At 46.7% G+C, this 25062-nt stretch overlaps 1 protein-coding gene across 1 annotated transcript in view; it reads right to left on the bottom strand.

Annotated features, from left to right (window-relative positions):
* Positions 1-1941: 1941 nt before the first annotated feature.
* The window catches only part of LOC134452625 (serine/threonine-protein kinase TAO1-like), a 42612-nt gene continuing 19491 nt past the window's right edge, over positions 1942-25062 (bottom strand). Inside the window, exons 10-20 of the mRNA XM_063203111.1 lie at positions 24440-24521; positions 23339-23506; positions 19654-19857; positions 18645-18791; positions 17797-18033; positions 15732-15860; positions 12141-12344; positions 10294-10533; positions 8526-8738; positions 6297-6479; positions 1942-4374 (exon numbers count right to left, since the gene is read on the bottom strand). Coding sequence (XP_063059181.1) covers positions 3748-4374; positions 6297-6479; positions 8526-8738; positions 10294-10533; positions 12141-12344; positions 15732-15860; positions 17797-18033; positions 18645-18791; positions 19654-19857; positions 23339-23506; positions 24440-24521 — 2434 coding nt within the window. The 3' untranslated portion in view covers positions 1942-3747. The remainder of the gene's footprint in view (positions 4375-6296; positions 6480-8525; positions 8739-10293; positions 10534-12140; positions 12345-15731; positions 15861-17796; positions 18034-18644; positions 18792-19653; positions 19858-23338; positions 23507-24439; positions 24522-25062) is intronic.

The raw sequence follows: 25062 nt of genomic DNA, 5'->3' as shown, positions 1-25062 counted from the left end.
ATCTTCTTTTTGAATATTCATGTTAGAAACCAAGTTGACATTTTTTGTACATACAAGCAGTTAAATTTAGTCTTTTGTTTACTTAAATTTTGTTTTTTTAAGATATCCATTTTAAATTCTAAATATACAGTATAAACAAACTTTCGTTTTTCTTTTCCTATACACCCCATTCTCTATACCGTCATCCCTTGACTCCGTAAGGACTACACGTCACCCTGGCAATAACCATTTCCAAAGCTTTGCGTTTTTCATTTTTCTCCATTTAAGCTTAGACATCAATTGTACAAACTCTGCCAGTCGTAGTGGGGATGTAAAATGCTCTTCAGACTCTGCCACGGAGAGGGGGGGTTGATCGGGTTGAAGTTGGCAGAGGGAAGGGGAAGTGGGGGTTAAGTTGAACAGTCAGACTCCTGGGGGGTGGGGGGGGGGGGGGAGGAGGAGAGGAGGACAGTCGGGAGGGGGGTATCCGGAACGAAAGGAGCTTTTTTTCTAAAGCAATGGGGGCAACAGCAGCGGCACCTGAGCCGCCCGCCTGCGCACATGTGATGTGATGAGGGAGACATTCATGTACGATAGTAACAGAAGCCGCCCCATAGAACGCACCCACCTACCCAGCCTACACACCACTCTTAATACTTGCGATTCCCCTCCTCCCTCTCTCTCTTCTACACACCATTCACAACCTCCTGAGGGGGTGTGAGGGGGGTGGAGGGGTGCGGGGGGTTACATGGGTTTGGGAACAGTGATGTGGGGTGGAGCTGGACATTGTGGGGGCAAGAGATAAAATAAAAAGGTAAAAAGATGAGAGGGAGAGAGAAGGGGGAAAAGCAGGGTAGCACAGCATTAGCAGTAGCCGGAGCAGTAATAATGAAAGATTGTAGTGGTAGTGTGGTGGCACCGTTGATTTGGATGTTAAACGCATGCTTGTGTCAAGAGCCAATTTATGTCATTCTATTCGCAAAATGCAGACGGAACAGAACGGGCGAGGTTAACAGCCACAGTAACGCACATAGCCAGAATAAGCACATCACCTCAGTACACGGCCAAAATTGCACAAGCACAATCACAATCATCACATTTGGCAAGTCTGCGTTCGCGTTTTGAACGAGCGTTGTGGGGGGGGGGGTTGATGTGGTCGGAAAGTGAATTATTGTTATTTGTTTTGTTTTTTTTTAAAAAGAGCTCTTGTTGTATTTTCTTTCATCGTTTCTTTATTTGCATAGACATAATGAGAGCGACTGCCTTTGGCATTTGGAAGTCTGAACTATGAGGACAAAAGTTCTGGGTGGTCATCGTCATCATCATCGCCATCATCATCCCTGGCCCACACCCCTGTCCTTCACTTCAAAATTTCTTGACAGCGCCCTGCTCTGGGGTGCATTTCTGGAAACCATAGTTGCTAAGTTTGTTAGCTACTTTGTTGTTTGCAATGCAATTTCCCATTGACGACTACCCAAGTCGCTAACTGCTTTCGAGAAACGCACCTCTGCTCTGAACAAACATTCCTCACCTATACCATATGTACTCAACAAAACATACCTTTAGCATCCATCCACCCTCTCCAGGGGTGAAACCTGTTCTACACACTAATCATCTCACAGTAGGACTGGTCTTCAAAGCCCTATAGATTAGACGCCTGGAGGCAACCACCACTCACCTCTGCGTTAAGCAGTCAGAAGAAAAGTCTGCAGAACGCAGAGAGAGAGCCGAGCTGCCAGTCAGGATCTTTTTTGAAAAGCCTGCAGACAAAACCTGAAGACCACGCCTACTTTCCTGAGTCTCCTGCACTGCACTGTACTGTACTCTACTGTGCTGTACTGTACGTACACAAACACACATTACACACATTCTCAAATCCACAAGTTAGTACACCTAATAATGCCACGCCAACTGGGGTCCTGGTCTGACCGGAAAAAAAAACTTTTTTTAAATCACAAAGTTTTCCATACAGACAAGGCCTGGTTAAACTTTAATCTTGAACTTTAAAATGCCTTTAAAAGAGAGTTTAAAAAAAAGGAACAAGAAAATGCCCTACTTTCTTCCCATTGCTTGGCACAACCGCCTACTGTAAAAAAAGACACATGGCAAATCTGACTGGAGCTTATCCGGACATCATTTGTATACTTTGTTTGGATGGGACAGACACACCCATGTCTCACTGAGGTAACTCCCCCCCCACCTCGACACAGAGATAAAGGGAGGATAACAGCACTGCAATCGGATCTTAAAACGTATTAAACTACTTTAAAAAAAAAAAATCATACTAAAATATACTTTCTGTAGAAAAAAAGCAAAGAGTGTTCCATGAAGTAGCTTTCCCATGTGAAGTTATGCAGCGCAATGGAATTTCTTTGACACTAATTATATGCAAAAGATGAAACTCAATTATCAGCCCTTTCGCACATTTTTTCCAGCTGAGCTAGGAGTTGGCACTCAAATTGTTACTGTTGCGTTTCAGTAAATCCTACAACGCAATGGAAAAGGAAAGATCCCTCTCCATCTGTCAGTGCGAATTGCATGGCAAACAAACTTCAATGGTAAACGGGGAAGCGTACCCAAATAAAAAGTTTGTTAAGCTGTAATGTTAAAAACAAAATCCCACAGCATTACGCCTTGACGTAATGACAACTCTGCTTAAAAACCACGAATGAGCTAAGATCATGAGCAGACATTAACAGTCAAACAAGCCCAATCGATATCCTAAACATTCACCCTGTCTATAAACTATCACCTGAAAGTCCCTCACATCTGCAGCATATCTCCCTCACATTGACCTCTCTAAGCAAACTGGTTCAGCACTGCACTCACATTCACTGATATGTACATTATCATGCAGCCTGACCAGCTGACATCATGACTTCACTACAACCTGATATGGGGGGGGTGGGGGTGCGAGGTAGGGAGGGAGGACGGACAACCAGAACTCTAACGCCTTCCAACATTCAGAACAGTCCCGTTGGTACTAGCAGGAAGTTGAACTTGCTTCCATGTGAACAAGGAACAACAGAAAAAAATTACGTGATAAGTGATGTGGGAGAAGTGCAGCCTTATGTGGGGTGAAATAACAAGAACAAAAAAAAGAGAGAGGGGGGAAAAAACAACATGAAGACAGGAGTGGGGAGGAGGAGGAGCAAATGGATGTAGATAGCAGAAGAGGAGTGCGACCGAAGGGAAGGGAGGGGAAGGCCAGGTAAAAGGGGGGTGATGTTAGTTAGTCAGCTCTTGTGGCAAAGCTCCACCCCCATCCCCCATCTGTCTCCATCATACCAAGCCCCCCACAGCCATGTGGGGCACTAGGGGTACCACTCATCACCAGGAGGGCAGAGGAGAGAGAGGGAGAAAGGTGAGAGAGGGAGAGAGGAAGGAGAGAGGGAGAGAGGTGAGGGGAGAGTGAGAGAGGTGAGGAGAATGAGAGGAGTGAGAGGAAAGAGCGAGGTGATAGAGGGAGCGAGGCGAGAGAGGTGAGCGTGGGGGGAGGGAGACAGGGAGAAAGGAGGGTGTTTGTTTGCTTCCTCCTTGCTATGGGACAGATGGGGCCCATGGGAGAGGGAGCGGCCTCACACATAGATGGGGAAAGATGGGAGGCCTTTTACGTATAAGGACATGTGCGACCCATTGGATAGGTAGACCCTTACGTACGGGAGGAGAGGTGTGACTTGGATAGAGAGACCATTTACGTGGAAGGACAGGTGCGACCCATTAGAGAGAGAGAGAGAGAGAGGCCTAGTGTATGAGTGCACGCCCCTTTTACGTGTATGAGAGGTGTGACCCGTTAGAGATCTGCGAGGCGATGCTAGTGCTCCTGCTCATGCCCGGATCACTCCGCCCACCCCCCGATCCCGAGGACGCCCTCCTCATGGCCTGGGGGCTGTTCCGCACCCCCCCGCCGCCCCCGCCTCCGCCACTCAACCTCTGGCTACCGCCCCCGCCGCCGTGGTGGTGGTGGTGGTGGCCCCAGGGAGGAGGCCCCCCCGCGGGAAGCCCGTGTGCCCAGGCCTGGTGCTGCTGCTGGATGCTGCTGGCGCCGCCCTGGTGGTGATGATGGTGATGGTGCTGACTGCCTCCGTGGTGCATGATGCTTGCGCCGCTGCTGCCGACCCCTCCACCCCCACCGCCGCTGCCGCCGCCTCCCCAGGGGGGCCCCTGGGAGCTGGGGTGGCTGCCCCCGCCGCCCCCGCTGCCCCAGCCCTCGGGGGCCCCGGGGAAGCTGTGGCTGTGGGCGTCGGTGGAGGCCAGGCTGGACAGCACCATGTTGCTGAAGCCCAGGCGCATGCTCTCCGAGTCGAAGGCCTCCATCTCGCGCGCCTGCCGCTCCAGGAGGGAGCGGATACGCTCCGAACGCTCGTTCTGCAGCGCCAGCATCTCCTCCTCAATCTGGACAACACACAAACAAACACATTAACAAACACACAGCATTAGTGCTACTCTGAAGCATGAATGAAAGTATTCGCTCTAAACACTAACTCTGCTGCGCAAAACACTAAACGTCGCAACAGCTCCTCCTCAATCAGAATACAAAGAAACTAAATTTGATGAAGATGGAAGCCGTCAAAACAAGTCAGGTAAAGTGAATGGTTTCGTTGCAAAACGGTGTATCTCCATTTTGTAGAATGTTGGGAAATTGTGCTGGGCATTCCATCGCAAAATGCATTTTATATAGGTTTAAAAAGTATATTAGAATGCCAAAATACCATATGCCAAAATATTTAAATGGCAAGAATTTACACATAGGTGATAGGACCTCTAAACAGACATTTCCAATAATAAAATGCAAAAGTCAAAAATGGTGGATACACCGCTTTGCAACGAAACCCTTCAGATACAACCTACCGGTATACATGTCTAAAGTATAAGAAAAACCTAAGTTTTAAAGACACAAACACAAACAAAGTCACAGCATCAGTGCTATTACAATGCATGAATGAGAATGATGCGCTCCCAACACTATATCTGCAGCTCAGAACACTAAGCGTGCCAGCATCTCTACCTCAATCTGGCCGGCCAACAAACAAACCAGACAAAACAAAACAAATGTGCAGCATTAGAGTTATTCGGTAGCAGCAATGAGTAAACAGTAAACACAGTCCAAATGCTCATTCTGCTATGTCAGCATCTCCTTCCCAATCTGTTGGTTTGTTGTGTTTGTTCTTAAGCACACACATAAACAAAGACGCATTACCAGCATGATTGCTTGAAAAGGGCAGCAGGTTTTGGTTCAGAGCGTGTAGGTTTAGGAACTTGTCTCTATACTAGTAGTGAAACCTACCAATTAAATGGGTCTTGTATCTTTACTCACAATAGTACAACTTCTGTAATTCTTCACTTTCCAATGGGAATAGAGTAAGGTGATCCTGACATACTGAATGTTACTCCGTCATACCGTCCCAGTACGGTTACAGACCCTGCTGGTCCCATTACTTATGATGTTCAAATACAGATGTGAGTTAGACATTTGATTTTTTTTTTTTTACATTACTTTTTTTTTTAAACTGATTTTAACAAAGCATTGAGACACTTGGAAATGGTTTATTGTTATCTGATATTTCCACACCAAATGCAAATATCGGAATTCTGATGTTACTGATATTACACAAGATGCTCTATAAAAGCTCAGCTTTGAATAGTTTTGAAAATGGATGGATAGAGTTTTAGAAAAGAGCTCTCCAAGTGTCACTGCAGTGCACTATTCCATCACTGCAGTCACAGTGCCTATTCTTCTGAGAGGAAGCCCTTCTGAAAGTCTAAAATCTTACTGTGCACCACAAAATTAGCATTTTTTTCTTTTTTGAAAGATATTTTTTGGTCTTTTTAGACTTTATTATGGACAGGACAGTATGAGAGATAGACAGGAAGTGAATGGGGAGAGAGACGGGGAGGGGTCGGCAAAGGACCTGGGCAGGGCCAAAATTAGCAATGTTTTCACCTGTTGATTTGTGATAATGTGTTGGCAGGCACTGTTTTACGCCAACCAATTCTCGCACGCACACATGCACGTACACACACACACCCCAGCAGCAGTTGTTTGAGCAGTGCCCTGTGTAATGAGACCCTCTGCTCGTGTGTGTGTGTGTGTGTGTGTGTGTGTGTGTGTGTGTGTGTGTGTGTGTGTGTGTGTGTGTGTGTGTGTGTGTGTGTGTGTTGTGTTGTGTACTGTATATACCGCACCTTCTGTTCGAGCAGTGCCCTGCATAACGAGACTCTCTGCTCGTGTGTGTGTGTGTGTGTGTGTGTGTGTGTGTGTGTGTGTGTGTGTGTGTGTGTGTGTGTGTGTGTGTGATATACTGCGCATATCGCACCTTCTGTTCGAGCAGTGCCCTGCGTAGGGAGACCCTCTGCTCGAGCTCCTTCCTCTCGCGGTCGTGCTGGGCGTCCGTCTGCATCTTGATCTTGCTCTGGTAGGCGTTGAGCAGCTCCAGCTCCTGCTGCAGCTGCATCTTCAGCACCTGACACTCCGCCTCCTGGGCCTCGTCCAAGCGGAGCTGGACACACACACACACACACACATTAATATACAGCTTGACGCACTTGCGCGCACACACACACACAAACACACACACAGCCTCCTGGACATCGACCAGGCGGAGCTGTGGACGGACACGCGCACACGCACGCGCACACACACACTCCAAGACAGATATGTGATGTATACAAACACACACAGTCTCGTCTAGACGCAGCTGTGAGGAGGCCACAAAACACCAACTGTGTGTATGTACATACTTTTCTGTGTCACAAACAAAAACACTCGAAATCAAACATGTGTGCACACACATACATGTGTACACATAAAACGAGACATGACAACAAAACGTCAAACATACACATACACACAACAAGACACTAATCCATCCATTTGCAAAATCAAACATGGGCACACACACACACACACACACGAGTGAGTTGGCTGGTGGGTCGTGTGGGTTACTAACAAGGGCGGCCAGAGAGAGTGAGAGAATGGACACCCTCAGAGGCCATTCATGAGGGGGTGGGGGTGTGTGGACAGAGAGAGCATTGATGCCCCTCTTTCACAGCTAGCCAGCATGTAGGGGCACACACACACACACACACACACACACACACACACACACACACACACACACACACACACACACACACACACACACACACACACACACACACACACACACACACACACACGCACACACACACGCACACGCACACACGCACACAGCATGTAGGGAGAAACACACACACGCACACGAACACACACAGCAATTGACAACTTAAGTGGGGGAGCGTCCAAGACCTGTGTGCAGCATCTCTTTTTGAAAGACATTTGTTGTTCTAGTTCCTGCTCTCTCTCTCTTCCTTCGTTTGCCTCAATGGCCTTCTCCATTCCTCTAGTTTGTCTTTGCATAACCTAAACCAGCAGCAGCCCCGTCTGGTGGTCACCCTCTTCTACTACTACAATATTTTTTTGTTTCTTTCCATCACTACTCCATGTGCTTCATGACTTCTTCCCCTCCCATCAGCAGAGACTGCTTGTGTAGAGAGTATCTCTCTACACACATCTCTTTCTCTCTCTCCGTTTCTGTCTCTCCCTCCGTCCGTCTGTCGCTCTCCGTCCGTCTGTCTCTCTCCGTCCGTCTGTCTCTACGTTCGTCTGTCTCTCTACGTTCGTCTGTCTCTCGCTACCCACAGCCTCCACAAGAGGCAGATCGGTGGAGAGGTGGTGCTGCTCTCTCTGTATGCACCCATTAGTCTCCATCCTCTCTCATCAGTGGACTCCCTGCTTGCGTGGACTAGCCTGATAATCATCGACTTTCAAATATCTTTGTGGCTTGGTCTGACCAAGAGCACAACAATTAACATTGTCGACCTGCCTCCATCGGTTCGCTAATGGTTGTATGCTTCCAGAAAAAGTGGGAGGAGTTCCCGTTTTTTTTTCGGGAGCTCAGAAACGATATTGTATTGCTCTTGGCCTGACTAGAAGCAACGCTGAAGGTGTTGCGTCACTAGGAGGGCACGCCGGCCTGGCTAGCGTGGACAGCAGACGTGTCCAATCTCATCTCTCCACCCTTCATTGTCCAGCTGTCTTCCTGCCTGTCGGTGATGGAGTGGTAATACTGCTATCTAGCTTGGTCTCACTCTCTGTGCAGGTCATGCTCAACAGTAGATGCATGTCCCATGAGAGCATCTCTCGCTCTTCACCCTCACTCTCTCAAACTTGATGGTGTACTCGCCGCTCGCATGGGGACCATGTCAGTATCTTTACATCAGACTTCGGTGGAGAGCACATCTGGCATCTCTCTCATACTCACGGACCGTGCGAGTATGTACACGAAGTGTGAGTATGCACACGGTGTGTGTGTGTGTGTGTGTGTGTGTGTGTGTGTGTGTGTGCGTGTGCGTGTGTGCGTGAGACTCAGCCTGCGTTGACAGCATGTCGTTGGTGGAGTGGTCGTACTGCTCGGTCAGGACGACCAGCTTGGAACATGTATCCAGTGTGTGTGCGTGTGTGTGCGCGTGCGTGTGTCTATTTATCTAGTGTATTTCCTACTCACCGCTTGTGTTGAGAGCATGTCGTTGATGGAGTGGTCGTACTGTTCGGCCAGGATGGCCAGCTTGCGCGTCTGCTCCTCCTTGAGCCGCTTGAGCACGGCCTTGTGCTCGCTCTTGGGCTGCGTCTCCAGCAGGTGGTTGCGCAGTGCCTTGTACTGCCGCGTCTGGATCTTACACGTGTCCTGGAACTGCTTCTTGATCTGCATCTCCTTGGACTAGGAGAGGTGGAGGAGAAGAGAGGAGAGAAGAGGTGGCGAGGAGAGGAGAGGTGGAGGAGAAGAGAGAAGAGGTGGCGAGGAGAGGAGAGGAGGAGGAGTGAAGAGATAGAGGAGAGGGGAGGTGGAGGAGAGAAGAGAGGAGAGTGGGAGGAGAAGAGAGGAGAGGAGAGGAGAGGCGGAGGAGAGAAGAGGAGAGGACAGGGGAGGTGGAGGAGAGGAAAAAAGAAGGTGGGAAAGGACAGGAGAGGGAAGGAGAGGAGAGGAGAGGTGGAGGACAGGAGAGGTGGAGGAGAGGAGAGGAAATGAGAGGTGGAGAAGTGGAGAGAAAAGGTGAAGGAGAGGGGAGGAGAGGAGATGAGAGAAGAGGAGAGAAGAGGAGAGGAGAGGAGAGGAAAGGAGGGGTGGAGAAGTGGAGAGAAAATGTGGAGGAGAGGAGAGGAAGAAAGGAAGGAAGAGAGAGCGGGAGGGGGGTGGAATAGGACCAACAGACAGGCAAACCGACAGACAGACCAGCAGAAAAGCAAGGGAGAGAGGGAGAGATGTAGAGAGGAAGAGTGTGGGAGACAAAACACAAGGAGACCAGAAAGGGGGAGAGAGAGAGAGACAGAGAGACAAGAAGAGGACAAGACCAACAGACAAGAGTTGCACAGGGAAAAAAAGAATCTCTTTTTAAAATGGGCCATGTGATAGCTCTCGAAAAGACAGTGTCAAATTAATACCTGAAGGTGTGAAGGCCAAATTCTCCTCAGGAGTATTGAAGAGAAAAACACAAACACACATACAAACATAAAAGTGCACACAAAATTCTTACACAAATGATACAATCTGGAAAAGGTATTCAAAGAGTGATGGTGAAAAGGCATGAGTCCAGTATCCCTCTCTCCCTTTCTCCCTGAAGAATTCATATCTTATCTCTATTGCTTGTTTTTAGTGTTAAGCACGGTTCTTGTATTCAGCAGTCTTTTCCTCAGTGCATCTCTGCTAGGGTTATCACCTCCACACAGCTTACAGCTGCCGTTTGGATTACCCTCCATTTGCAACCTCGACGCTACCTGTGGTGTCTGCAGCAAGCCCTTTATTTTTCACCACCAAAAAGGGTTTACGTATATCCTCTGCATTTCCTTTCTCGAGTAAGAAGAGCATCTCAGATCTACAGCATATAACCATTTTTCTCGTCCTCTTCGTCCTCGTCCTCTTCTCTCTCTCCAACTTAAGGAACAATACGCCATGGTGCCATTAGGCTAACAGTGTTTGATGCCAACTCTCGAGATCTCTGTCTGCCTGCCTGCCTTTCAGTATGTCTGTCTGTCTGACTGCCTTTCTGTCTGCCTGCTTTTCTTGTCTGTATGTCTGCCTTACTGTATTTCTGTCAGCCTGCCTCATACACATCCTTTCACTCTTCATATCCGAGTGTGATTGCGTTTGTGTCATGTGTGCTCAGTGCAGCCTCACTACTGTCTTGCTGTTGGACATCCATGACATGCTTGGTGTGTGTGTGTGTGTGTCTGTGTGTGTGCGTGCGTGTGTGCCTCCGCTACTCCCCCCACCTCACCTTAAGGCTCTTGGGCTGCTGCCGGACCTCCATGACGTGCTTGCGCCGCAGCTCCCTCTCCCTCCTCTTGTTGTACTCCAGCTGGTTGGTGAGCTCGGTCTGGTGCTGCAGCCGGATCAGCTCGGCCCGCATCTTCTGCACCGTGCCCAGCTGGCGCACCTCCAGCTCCTGCATGGACTCGTGGTGCCGCAGCAGCATGGCGTGCTCCAGGTCCTTCTGCGTCTGGCGCTTGTTCAGCTCCTGGTGGTGAGGAGGGGGGAGAGAGAGAGAGAGAGAGAGAGAGAGAGAGAGAGAGAGAGAGAGAGAGAGAGAGAGAGATGGAGAGAGGCGGAGAGAGAGAGGGATAGAGAGATAGAGATAGAGATAGGGCGATGATATGGAGAGAGAGAGACAGAGAGAGAGAGAGAGGGAGAGAGGGGGAGAGGGAGAGGGAGAGAGATGGGGTCAGGTAGGAGGGGATGTATGGGGCATAAGAGAGGAAGAAGAGAGTGATAAAACAGATAAAAAACAAACTAGAGAGGTTGTGGGCAAATGCTCATGTGTACGAGGCTCTTCAGCACCAGTGTAACTTCCGGGCCTGAAGCAATAATCAGTGATGGAAAACCTAAGCTATGAGTTAGTGTGCGTGTCTTGCACACACATCATTATACAAGGCTTTTCAGTAGCAGTGTAACTCTCGGGCCTGCTGCAATAATCAGTGATGGGAAAACTGGATTAATTAGCTACAATCCTGGGGTGAATTTCTCAAAACCAAAGTTGTTAACTACAGTAGCTACTTACTTTGCTGTTTTCAATGCATTTTCCCATTGGCAACTACCGAAGTTGCTAACAGGCTAACAACTTCTCTTTTTTCAGAAACTCACCCCTGTACAGTGACTGAGATCTCTGCTAACTTCCCAGGTCAGATTCTACTCCACGCTGTGGCGTGCAATGAGAGTACGCATCTTAAAGTGTCGCCACTTGGGGTCCAGGTACTGGATTTTTGAAACATATATTTATTTATTTAGGGAAAGGCAGGAAGCGAGTGGAAAGAGAGAGACGGGGGAAGGATCAGCAAAGGACCCGGGCCGGAATCAAACCATGGTCGCCAGCGCAGCAGTCCAGTGCCCAGCCATTAGAGCGAAGTCTGGGCCAGGCAATTCCATCACAACACTACAACAGAGATTATTTAAGTATATAGAGACATGCCAATGGAATAGGTTGCTATGGGCACCTAACATGACCAGGTTCCGGTCTCCCTAAAGGGGCGTGTCATAATACTCCTAGCATTGAATAGAACAGTCCTTAGGTCTGCCTAGGTCTGCCTAAAGGGGGATCCCCCCCCCCATCCCCATTGCAATAATAGAACCCAGAAACAATGGGTCAATGGAACCTCTCTCTCTCTCTACTCTCTCTGACTACAACATGCACCCTGACAAAGACCTGTATGGTCGAAATGCGTCGGGCAGTCTTTTGCCTTAAAGAAAAGTGAAAAAACAACGAAACCAGAGTGCCACAGTTGTCTTTTACTACAACAGTTCCTACGGTGTCTGAGACTTCTGCTCACCTCCCATGCTAGGTCTTGCTCCACGTTGTGGCATGCCATGATACAATTCCATCACAACACTACAACATGTGAATTTTACAGTGCCCGAGACCTCTGCTCTCACCTCTCGTGCCAGGTCCTGCTCCACTTTGGATACAATTCTATCCCAACACAACAAGATGTAAACTCTACAGTGCCTGAGACACCTCTGCTCACCTCCCGTGCTAGGTCCTGCTCCACGTTGTGGCATGCCATGATACAATTCTATCACTCACAACACTACAACATGTGAATTCTAACAGTGCCCGAGACCTCTGCTCACCTCTCGCGCTAGGTCCTGCTCCACGTTGTGGCGCGCAATGAGGATGCGCCTCTTGAAGCGTCGGCACTCGAGCTCCAGGTACTGGCGCTGGCGTCGCAGCAGGTTGGCCTCCTCCTCCGCCTGGAAGTGCTGGATGTTCTCCTTCTGCTTGGACAGCCACTCCTGCTTCTCCTTCTTGGGTGTCGACTGGTTCTCATTCAGCTCCTGGTGGGTGGAGGAGGGAGGAGGGAGAAAGTGGAGAGTGGAATTGGAGTTGGGAAGTAAACGTTTGTGTGTGTGTATTTACTGTATATTTATACAGTGTGTGTGTGTGTGGGTAAATAGTTGTGGACAAGGTAAGGGGAGACGAGCAGCAACTGCTGAGGGTGCGTTAACTGCGTTTGTGTTTTTTTCCAACTTTTTAACTGGTTGTGGGGCTTGCCAGGGATCGGAGGCATGTGTGGTGGTGTGCTACCCTTGTCGTCACATTAGGCATGCTTTAGTATCTCGAACTGGTTGGTGGGGTGAGCCATCACGGTGTGGTCACGTTAAGCTGTTGACAGCCCTTGGTCTGACTAAGGTCACATGGACAGACAGTGGTCAGGGGCAGCAGTCAATGACTGTGTAGTTGTTCCCAAACTGGGGGCCGGGACCCCCATGGGAGGGTCCTGATGGTACTGCTGGGGGGTGTCTTGGAGATAAGGGTTTTTTTGCATTCTTGAATATGTGCTGCTTTCATAAGATATAACCACTCCATCAATTGATTAGTACCAGCATTCACTTGAATGGTTTGTTAATTTATTTACTCTTATTGTGAAGTTAAAACAAAAAAAATCTAAATATTAATGGGCAAAAAAGTATTTGCCCTTGGGCATATGCGAGGTAGGGGAAAATATTCCTATGCCCAAAAGGGGGTCCTAGAGGGAAAGCTTTGGGAAACACTGGTTTATAGCATCTTGAACGGATGGATGGACTATGAGAAAAGGACATGCACACGTCCTGCAGAATCAGAGACTTTGTTGCCATGTCTCGCACAAACGCATTCAGAAGGAACTGATGTGGGATGGAGTACAACATCAAATTATAATCATTTTTTAAGGACAATCTAAAATATTTGAATAATAATTCAGCAGAAAATGTCAACTGTATGTAAACTAGGGATGTGCATTTCTGCCAAAAACAGTATTCGAAATTCGATGGCCACTATTCGAATGTTATTCGAAATTCGAAAAAAAACACACAAAAAAAAGATGTGCGTTTGCTGACTGAGGGACTCCCACCGTCATCCCTTGAAACATGTAGCCTTAATTCCGCCGACGTATCATAAAGAGTTCAATACTTATTTACAGTGGCCTTCCATCTACAGCACCAGGGGGGAGCAATAGCTAGAAAATGCTGTCGAGTGTACACCTCTGAACGTCCAGCAGCACGTTCACTGGAAGAGGTCTGTGCGTCCGTGACGAGAAATATTTATCATTCCCTTCCCCTCGTGGCACGGCAAAGTAAACCCCACTGAACAGTTGTTCGCTAGTTGGGCTGCATTAGAACTAGTTAGCAATTGACATTGTTGACAGACAGTATCCCGGATTCACACGGCTACAGGGGTGGCTTTTACAAAGTTTGTTTCACAAACCCGAAGCAATTATAGTGTAGTGAGCCAAATAAAATCGCCTCAGCTAAGAGTACTCAGCTAGATTACTTCGTTTGTTAGCTTATCATTATTAGCGTTTTAGAGATACCTGTATTGAAATAACCTGCCATTGTTGACACTGATGTTGGCTACAAGTAGCTTACCTTGCAGAAGTTTACGCTGGTCAAATCAGACGCAAATTGATGTGACATTATTCCCGAACAGTTACAGATGACAGTCCATGTTTAAAAAACCATCACCAATAGCAGATTTACAGTGTCAGCGATTTATTTATGAATGCCCAATGCCCATTCCTGAAATGCACGAGATGCGTGGCTTCTCCCTGGCTGTGTGTGTCGTGTCGGCGGGGGGCGGAACGCTTTCAGACACACTCGCCTTATGTGTTGGAAATGAAATATGAGCATCGTATCTAGACCTACCAGAGAAATTAGAATACAGGGGAGCTACTAGGTTAATTTAATGTAACCCTGCAGTACTTTTCATTTGTCACTTAACACTGCAAGGGAGGCAAACACAGATTTTTTTTACTGGCTGGATTTTTTTATTCGACAGGACTATTCTAAATTCGAAAGGAAAACGAATATTCGAACCTTCGAATATTCGTGCACATCCCTAATGTAAACTGCTTTGTCTTTCAGTTTAAACACATTGATGAGTTTGTAGACGACTTAACAAGCCAGTATTGTCATCCCAGGCTTAACCCCAATCCCGATCCTAAATAATGGTGGCTAAGGAGCTAGTCTTCAAATCTTTCTGCCAGTGTGCCTATTAAAGGCAGACAGGGTGAGAAGGCCTTACATAAGGGATGATGCAATAGGTTTCACACCTTACGAGTTAACATGGGCCTTAACGCCTTAATGACCTACTGTTCGGTGTCACGAGCTGTACATGCTATAAAAAGACCCAACTGTAGCAGCCGTCTACAGACTTGATGTCTACACGTGATGTCTCGGGAGCAGTAGGAGGTATTTGTGAATTGTTCATGCTTGTTGAAGGTCCACATGCATGGTACTTTAAGTGTCTGTGAAGTTAGACGTCATTGACAACATTAAAAGGTCCCATCCCCTCTCAAATGAGTATTGCTAAGGGATGCAAAATGTAACAATCAAGTTGATATCATATCTTATCGTGTGATCCATGTTCATTTACAGATGTTCAAATAAACAATTTAAACTTAAGACATCCTACAACAAGAGGGTCAATGGGGAATTCATAATGAGGATTTAGGCCCACTAGTAATGGAACCTTCCAGCTATTCCACTCATTTTTTTGAATTGTACAAGTGACATGTAAAACTCTTTTCTTATTCAATTACGATTGGCTTTCCCACTTTCGCCTCCTTTGTGAAAGTGCAGGTGTCCTGTGTGTGTGCCAGTGCGCTAACAAGTCTTGTGTTTGTGTGCACGTGCATGTGTGTGCACGTGTGTATGTGTGTCTTAGCGTGTGTGTGGTGATTGCTGAACGGATGCCAAAGCGTTTGGGCAGTGGGCCTGCCCTTGTGTGTGTGTGTGTACCTCGGAGTTGCTCCTTGCATAGCGTGTGTGTGTGTGTGTGTGTGTGTGTGTGTGTGTGTGTGTGTGTGTGTGTGTGTACCTCGAAGTTGCTCCTTGCATAGCATAGTGTGTGTGTGTGTGTGTGTGTGTGTGTGTGTGTGTGTGTGTACCTCTTTCAGCTGCTCCTTGCATAGCATGTGTGTGTGTGTGTGTGTGTGTGTGTGTGTGTGTGTGTGTGTGTGTGTGTGTGTGTGTGTGTGTGTGTGTGTGTGTGTGTGTGTGTGTGTACCTCTTTCAGCTGCTCCTTGCATAGCATGTGTGTGCGTGTGTGTGTGTGTGTGTGTACCTCTCTCAGCTGCTCCTTGCATAGCACGTGTGTGTGCGTGTGTGCGTGTGTACCTCAGAGTTGCTCCTTGCATAGCATGTATGTGTGTGTGTGTGTGTGTGTGTGTGTGTGTGTGTGTGTACCTCTTTCAGCTGCTCCTTGCGTAGCTTGTATTCCCGTTTCTGGGACTCCAGGAAGCTGCTCAGCTCTTTTTTCTGCTGAACCTGAATGTGCTGCTGGAACTTCTTCTCATCGTTGGCAAAGGTCTTGGCCTGTTAACAGGAAAACAACACACACACACACACACACACACCATTAGCAGTGGTCTGCAGAACGAAGGAGACCTTGGAGGAGCCTTTGCACATGCACACGCCCGTGTACACACGCACACGCACACAGAGAGAGAGTGGCTAGGTTGTGTGGGTGGAATGTGGAAACAAAGATGCATCGATTCACACACATGGAGCAACTAATCTACCCTCCCCCCCCTCTTCTCCCCGTCCCTGTCCCTGTGTCCATCTCTCCATCTCTACATGCATACAGATGACATGGGGTGGCTTCATGAAAGGCATCCCTGTTACGGGCACGGGCAGAGCAGACAGAGCTCCAGTGATCAGAGACTCTAGGCCGCCTTCCGACACCCTAAGATGAATGTGTGCACTCTACTCTACTGCCTGTCTTTGACCTACATTACGGAGCATTGTGTGGCAACCTTACCAGTCTTGTTTTTTTTTTTTTTTTGAAGAGCTTGTTTTTTTGTTTTGTTTTTGTTTAGTGAAAGCGAGCCATCCCAGTCTGGTACCTTGGAATGCGCCTTGGGTGCAGTTGGGTATGCCAAAATTACACCCGGTATGGTTTTTATTTTTGTTTTGATGTTTTGTTTCAGGGGCCGCCAAACATGATACAGCTTGGTTCTCAGGAGGACAGAAAGCTTTGCCTATCGCAGTTTTGGCTTCATCATTTGGCTGTGTAGTGAAGTTATTTATTTATACACAAATCCATCCAGAATCAACACCAAGCTTTTTTCTCAACGTTTGGAAAGATGAGCAACAACTACTCCATGAACGATCTGTTTGGAAGTTCTCACGGACGGGAGCCGGTATTTCTGGGGCATGGGAGACACCATCACTCATTTCACTCTGCCTGACTTTCATGGAAGCGATTTTTGTACTGTGTTACTAAAGAGTTTTGTGGTAAACCTAAAAAAAGCACACAATTTCACACCCTTCAATTTGGAGGCAATTTAGGGATTCACTGACATGCAGCGCATCAAAGGATATTTTAGAGATTCAGGAGGTCAAAATATTTATAAAGTCATTTCCACTAGGACAATGTAGGCCTCTTTAAGAGATAATGAAAAAGCTTTGAGAGGCTTGAAATGATGTGTGAAATGGGTGTTGGCTTTAAATGGTTTAAAAGAAAGAAATGAAGGAAGTTCGCACATCCAAAAAATATAATCACAGGTGCTAGACAAGTGCAGCAAGCATTTTAAGAGGTGGTGTAGTCTGCCAACCATTTTGGCTCAAGGAAAACACACTTTAAAAAGTAAACTCTTTGATCCCACAGGATCTTCATAAAGCCCGAAATGAGATGTTAAAACGGGCCTTGACTTTTAAGGAAAGCCGTTTATCCAGAGCAAAACAGTGCACAGACCAAAAGCTTTAAGTACGTTTACGGCAAATGCTGTGGGATGCTGAAACAATGCCTTCATTTTAAATTATTTTCTGGAGAAAAATGTATATGTATGTGCAAATTGTCTAAATGAGCTTTGCTTGCTGTGTAATTCCAAGAGCAATACAGGAAGAAGAAAAGGAGTCGCACACAAGTGCTGGATACAGTTCAGGAAAAAGTGTATTGAAAAGGACTAAAATTAAGATAAAGGCCAAAGACAGCATGGGATACAAATGTTTTGGTTACACCGATGATGGGCTAGCGTCCTGAAAGGTTTGAATCCCACTTTGTGTTCGACTTTTATCCTTTCGGCTTTTTCAATACTTAATTGCATGCAGCTTCTGTGTGCGACTGCTTTTCTCCTTCGAAAGTGAACATGGACAGGGTTTAAACCTTGATGTTGGCTATGACCTGCTAGCGATATTGGCTATGATTATGTCCTCAATTGTACGTCGCTTTGGTTATAAAGCGTCTGCCTAATAAGCAATGTAATGCAATGTAATAATAATGATAGTCAGGCTAGGCCAGGCTACTTACGTCTTTCTCCATGGAGGCCTGATGCTTCTTGATGAGCTTCTCCATCTCGGAGGCGAAGCTGTTCCTCTGCGTCTCCAGCTCCTTGTCCAGGCGTAGGCGGTGATCGTCCATCTCGCCCTTCAGCTTGTTCTCCAGGGCCATCAGGTGCTTCTGGTGCTGCCGCCGCATCCGCTTGTAGCCAGACATCTGCTCGCGCAGCTCCGAGTCCTGCTCGTGCTCCTGCATCTGCCTCGTCACCTGGGGGATGGAGGATGGAGGATAGAGGATGGTTAGGAGTCTTTATGTCCCAGTGTTGACCTGTGCCCCCGTCTCTTTGTGTTTTTTTTTACTCATTACTTGCGTTTTACTACCAGCTACAACCTAAGTTCTCCCTTGAAACTTGAAATGAATTTGAACTTGAAGAAGATGGCAGAGGAATGGTAGAAAAACAAATAAGATGACAAGTGTTCAGATGAAAAAGTGATGTGATGTGAAGAACTGATGTGAAGTATCAAGACCCCATGAATAGACTAACACATTTGTGCTGAATTAAGCAATCTTGCATTTTCCACTGACATAAATTTGAGCATGATCTACCCCATTTCCTGGATTAGACCTAAGGCCACCTATAGGCTGAGTGCATGGCGAGGAGATGAGGGGACAGTGTAACTCACCAGTGAGGCGGTGTAATGTGAAGATGTGATGGTGTGCAGTGTTTATTGATAAAACAACACTTTTCTTTGCTGAATTGAGTAACCTAGCTTTTCCACACCTTTTCATTTAGGCATGATTTGCTCTAGTAGTCAATACAATACTTCCTTGGATTAGACCAAAGACCAGCTGTGACATGGGTGCATGGTGAAACTCACCAGTGAGGCGGTGCGTATGGTGGCAAAGTGCTCGCGGTTTCTGTGCTTGTGCCGCACGGGCTGTGCATGTGCAGGTGCCGCCTGGGCCTCAGGTGGAGGCCTGCTGCGGGGGGGCTCGGCCTCCTCACGGAAGCCCTCCTCTTCTCCCTGGTGCACATACAAAACATTAAGCGTGTATCAACATACAAACACACATACAAATGTACACGGCAGGCACATCACCAGCAAGAGACACACAAACACACACACAAAGAGGTGTACAACAGAGCTGTTGGACATGAGGCACAGACAGACAGACAGACAGACAGACAGACAGACAGACAGACAGACAGACAGACAGACAGACAGACAGACAGACAGACAGACAGACAGACGGACGCAGGTATTGTGCAGGTTTGAGGTGTATGATAGAGCTGTTGGGCATGACTGTGGTCTAGATAAATATATACCATAGATAGATAGTTGAGATAGACAGGTGGTCTACATAGATAGACAGACAGCAGCAGGGATTACGTGATGTACGAGTTTGAGGTGTATGATGGAGCTAGCTAGATAGATAGACAGCTGGACAGATAGACAGATAGATAGACAGATAGACAGATAGAGTCTACATCTACAGATAGATAGCAGGGGTCAGGTAACGTACGAGTTTGAGATGTATGACGGAGCTGTTGGACATGACGTTGTGGTCTAGATAGATAGATAGATAGATAGATAGATAGATAGATAGATAGATAGATAGATAGATAGATAGATAGATAGATAGATAGATAGATAGATAGATAGATAGATAGATAGATAGATAGATAGATAGACGTGGTCTACATCTACGGATAGTGGCAGGGGTCAGGGGTAACGTACGGGTTTGAGGTGTATGAAGGAGCTGTTGGACACCACGGTATGAGATAGACAGAGACAGACAGACAGACAGACAGACAGACAGACAGACAGACAGACAGACAGACAGACAGACGTGGTCTATGTACTCTACAGGGGTCAGGTGACGTACGGGTTTGAGGTGTATGACTGAGCTGTTGGACATGACTGTGTGGTCTCCCTCCATGAGGTCCAGCTCGCTCTTGTCGTCGCCGGCGTCGGGCAGGCTGTTGACCGAGGAGCTCTGGGAGCTGGCGCTGATGGACATGCTGGGGATGGACTGGTTACTGCCCACGCTGTTCACCGTGCCCGTCCGGCCCACGCCATGCTCCGACTCCTGGGGGTGGTGATAGCAAGAGAAGGAGTGGGCAAGATGGAAAGGGTTCATTTGTTTGTACATTCGGAAACTTTCATGTTTTGAGCCATACGGTACAGTGCATCTGATATCACAGGTCAGGAGGATTATTTCAGGAGGGAGAGGGACGTTGGGGAGAGATGATGTCAATGTTCTCCGGCCCTGTCTGGCCCACGCCATGTTCTGGGTCTTAGTGATGGAACAGGGGGTAAGAGAAGGAGAGGGTAAGAGAGGGGTGGTAGATGGTTAGGTCAGTGGCTCCCAAACTGGTCGGGACCTCTAGGGGGGTCGTGGAGGTACTGAAGGGGGATCACGGACAAAAATGGACATTGCATAAAAACTAGAAACACACAGCTGAACAGCCTTAAAACGAAAAGGGGGTCCCCGCTGAAAAAGTCTAGGAACCACTGGGTTAGGTGATGGGTTTGGAAACATTCTTGTTTTCAGCCATACAGTGCATCTGACATCATGCTGGGAATTGGACTGGTTACTGCCCCCACTGTTCACCGTTCACAGCCCTGCCCACGCCATGCTAGCAGACTGCCCTTCCCAATACCATTATAAATCCAAATACTGACTCATCTGACAAGTCTGCGTTAATGGAGCTGCGATAACTGTTCAGATGAACACTTAAAGGGACACTGTGCAGGAAATGGTCAAAAAAGGTACTGCAACTATGCTGCTCATTGAAACTGGGCTGCCTATTGCCAAATTTGATCGTTACATGAAAGTTTACAAAGTAATAAACAAATATTTTCTAGTATGGTCCAAGTACACTCATTTTTGCAGCTAAAAATGGCTATTTTTGGGAATTCAAAATGGCGGACCATGGAGAAGATCCCCCTTTTCATGTATGAAAAGTGCAATTTTTCCAGTCATAATGAATACTTAGAATTTGATGGTGGTGGTAACTATTCATGAAAAAGGTAACAGTAGTGAATGGGCAGCATGAATTCTGGAAATAAACAACCTAAAATCTCACACAGTGTCCCTTTAACCCTCTAGCTACCAGAATTTTTTTTGAATAGGCCGGAATCCTACCAGGAATTCTAAGGAAAAATTGACATTTTGGTCATATTCTAAATAATGTCAAATAACTTGAAAAGAAATGAAAAGTGTCAATTACAAGTTACTTTCATATTAAAGTAGAGAAAACACACTTTCAAATGGTATATCATTTATGGATAATTAATTGTTCAGTATTCCCATAGAGTGCCTTTGATGTGGATTAAATGATAAAAATGTGATAAAATCCGATATTATCTAGGCCTATCTATCTATATATCTATATATTTAGGCCTATCTATCTATCTATCGATCTCTCTATCCATCTATCTATCTATCCTTCCGTCTATCCATCCATCCATCCAGGGTCAAAGTTGAACAATGATCATGTGACGACAACAAATGTCGTTCACCCAAAAGTCCTGTTTTCAAGCGGTATAACTGTAATGGACTACACTAGCTAATAATGTTTGAACTAAACTATGCCAAAGACGTGTAAGGATAACCATAGAAGTGTCCGCGATAGCAGACAGGACATGAATGGAGCTCTAGGAAGTTTCCCCTCCCAATTTGGCACAGGTAAGACGCGCCAGGCATCACCGACTTTGACCGGAATTGAAGTGCTACAAACACCACGTTGGTAGGCTATTATTGGAAGTTAGCATTCAACTCAACGTCTTCGCGCACATTTTTATGAAGGACAACGTGGAGTAGTAACAGTCCTTGACTGCTTTGCCAAAGCTGACACGCAAAATGAGTAGCCAATTGTTCCATGCTGCGCTTCCTTCACGATGCGCCTGTTACGCAGAGCTGTCGCTGTAAGTTGTTCCAGGAAACTAAGATAGTTGGATACCAACATATGGTTTGACTCTGAAAACACACCGAAGACAGTTTACATTTTTAATATGTAGTGTGTAGACATCGGCTGGACAGTTGTGTTTGCTATTTAGGACCATGGCAGAACTCATCACAGTTGAAGACCATCTCATAAGCCTAATAAAACAACATGATCTAAAAATAGCCTAAATAGTCATACACATGTGCTGTTGACCATGAAAATAGATCGAAGAGGGTTGGAAGTTTTCATATTTAGTGTATATTGGTTGTAGAAACAGAATGGTTGTGTTTGTAGCCATCCAATCTCGGACGGCCGTCATTTGAATTGACGGCAGATTGCCAAATCGCATAAAGCGGCGCATCTCGTAATAAAATCTAAAATACTGGAAAAAAATATATAAACATATTTTATACTGAACGTATGTCGAGCAGGGTCTGTAATATTGAGCTAAAGTGTTTGAAAGCTGGAAAAACTGCATGATGACGGTCGTTCAGCTATGAAAATATTCCGGCCGGCCGCGGCCGTTCTGGTACAGAGGCAGCCGGACGTTCACGGCCGTTATGGTAGCTAGAGGGTTAAGAAAGGCAATTCTGAATCTCCAGATGCTTCTGACTGATTGCGTGACTTCTGCTGTTGTGACCAGGTTGTTTACCCAGCAACATGCACGTTATGTTTGAAAAGGTGTTCATAGCCCCATAGACTGTGCTAATAATAGCCACAACACAGCGTCACGACTTAATATGCCACTTATTTAACAAGGGCAAACAATCAGTGCTGAGTCACAAAGAAAACACAGCAGATGACTAAATGACCCAGTAGCCATTGCGGCACATGACATTCATATGTATTTCCCACTTCCTCCTATTTAGCAGGCACTTCTGAGTCAACTGCACATACATTTAGAGAACATAGAGGGCATTTTGGGAATAAATATATAGCATCACATATCTATGGTACCGAGGTGCTTGTGTCATTTTGGACAATTTATTGTCGTCCATTGTTCCCTAAAATTGTCTGTGAGGCTCAGTGTTCTCAACAAGGGCTGTATAGTCCTTGGCGGCAGGGCCATAGTGGGCCTCTAGGACAGGGGACAACCATTTTCATTCGAGGGGGTCACTCCTTCAAGGGCCGTAGTTTATATTTTGAACAAACCAGGATTTCCACAGCACTTTAGGCCAATATTGATATGAAGGTGGCCACTTTTACGTCAGACTCCACCTTCACTAGGTCCCCTGAAAATTCCCCACCCCTGCTCTAGAAAGAAACAAAAGCCACAGTGCAATATATAGTAATGCAACATGGCTGACCTCGTCCCCGTCCTGGACCTCAGCGGCAGGGCTGTTGTGTGTCTCCTGGAGGACACTCTGGAAAAGCTACAATGCAATACAGTGCAATATACTGTAATGCAGTGGTCTCCAATTATTTTCCCCCAAGGGCCAAATTATGTAGCACAAATGAGGCTGAGGGCCAAACAAACCGTATGCCCACAGACAACACATATGTTCACAAGTGTTTTCATTTGGTCCAACCTCATGGCAGGCCAAATGTTTACCATGCCCGGGCCGAATTTGGCCCCAGGCCGCCATTAGGAGACCACTGCTGTAATGCTACATGGCTGACCTCGTCCCCGTCCTGGACCTCTGCGGCGGGGCCGTTGTGCGCCTCCTGGAAGAGGATCTTCTTCATCTTGCGGTACTGCAGGTTGTCCAGCTCCCGCACCGCCTCCTTAGTGCGCAGGATCAGGTCCATCAGAACCGTGTCCGGACGCTCACGCTGGACAAACGCGTGCTGAGGACGATGGGGGATGGGTCAAGGAGGGGAAGAGAGGGAGAGAGGGGGAGAGAGAGGGGGCAGAGGAAAGCAGGTTAAGAGAGAGGGAGCGGATTTGAAGGGTGGAGATGTAAGAATGAAGAGATGTGAAGAAACAACGTCTTGAATGTCACAGCACTCCATAAGAATTGCATATTGACAACAAAACCAGACACAGTTAAAACTACCGAATCCACATGTGTCAGTCAAGCTTGGATGCATATTCCCTTCATGTGCATTTATGGGTCACAAAATAAAAGGACAGGGCATACAAAAGCCAACCAAATCTCAGGAAGTGACCGTGTTTGAAAACCGGATGCTGGCTCGGGCCACAAGTAATTTACAGGGTGTCTACAGGTTTGACCAAGTCAAAATTAAGACATTTTAAGACTTTTCAATACCATTTTCCAAATAAAATTAAGACCAACTCGCTGCGTTTACAGGTTTTAGCAAGTCAAAATTAAGACATTTTAAGACTTTTCAATACCATTTTCCAAATGAAATTAGGACCAACTCGCAAGATCATACACAGGTTCAAATGAAGCACAAAAACCAATTGGTTATTTACATTAATGTAGCCATTTCAAAATACAAGACTAAACACAATGAAACTTTACACTAAATAAAATTCAATAATGCGTTCTAATTTACACTACATGGCTACAACTCCCGATTTCCGTCGCGAAGTTCATTACATGGCTGACATAATTATTCCTCCCTAAATTCAGCTCCACAAATTTAAGACATATGGGTTGGAAATTTAAGACAAAATAAGACTTTTCAAGGCCTTATTTGGCGAAAATGAAATTTAAGACTTTTTAAGACTTTTTAAGGACCCGCGGCCACCCTGATGTATGTATTTGTGTGTGTGTGTGTGTGTGTGTGTGTGTGTGTGTGTGTGTGTGTTCTTACTTTCCGTAGGTCCTCAGAGTTTGGTCTGTCCTGGGGGAGTTTTTGAAGGCATGAATCTATAAAGTTTCTAAAGTAATCTGTCCTGTTGGCAAAATGACACCACCCACACACAGACACACACACAGACACACACACACACACACACACACACACACACACACACACACACACACACACACACACACACACACACACACACACACACAGACACACACACACACACACACACAGACACACACACGCATAAAGAGGTCACACACACGCATAAGTAGGTCACAGAACCAGTTCTCCATTAACTTGGAGCATTAAGATGTTAAGTGCAGCAGTAGCATTACATTGGGTGAAAGCCAAATTAGTTCCTCCTGTCCTTTCCCCTTTCTTATGGCCTCTGGTCTAGGTGTTGCTCTGCCTCCGTGGAGAAAACAATAAAGATTCCACACAGTCAACCTAGGCAGCAGGGGCGGAGCTATAGGGGGGCAAACAATGCATTTTCTCTGGGGCCCAGGGCCCTCCTGTATTAGTGTTGGGGGCCCTATTGTGACCATGGCAGGCTGTGTGAGAGGCCCTATAGGTGGTTTGCCTGGGGCCCGGTTCACAATTGTTACGCCACTGCTAGGCAGATA

This window comes from Engraulis encrasicolus, chromosome 7, assembly GCF_034702125.1.
Source record: "Engraulis encrasicolus isolate BLACKSEA-1 chromosome 7, IST_EnEncr_1.0, whole genome shotgun sequence".
Lineage (NCBI taxonomy): Eukaryota > Metazoa > Chordata > Actinopteri > Clupeiformes > Engraulidae > Engraulis > Engraulis encrasicolus.
This window is presented reverse-complemented; position numbering and strand designations above follow the sequence as displayed.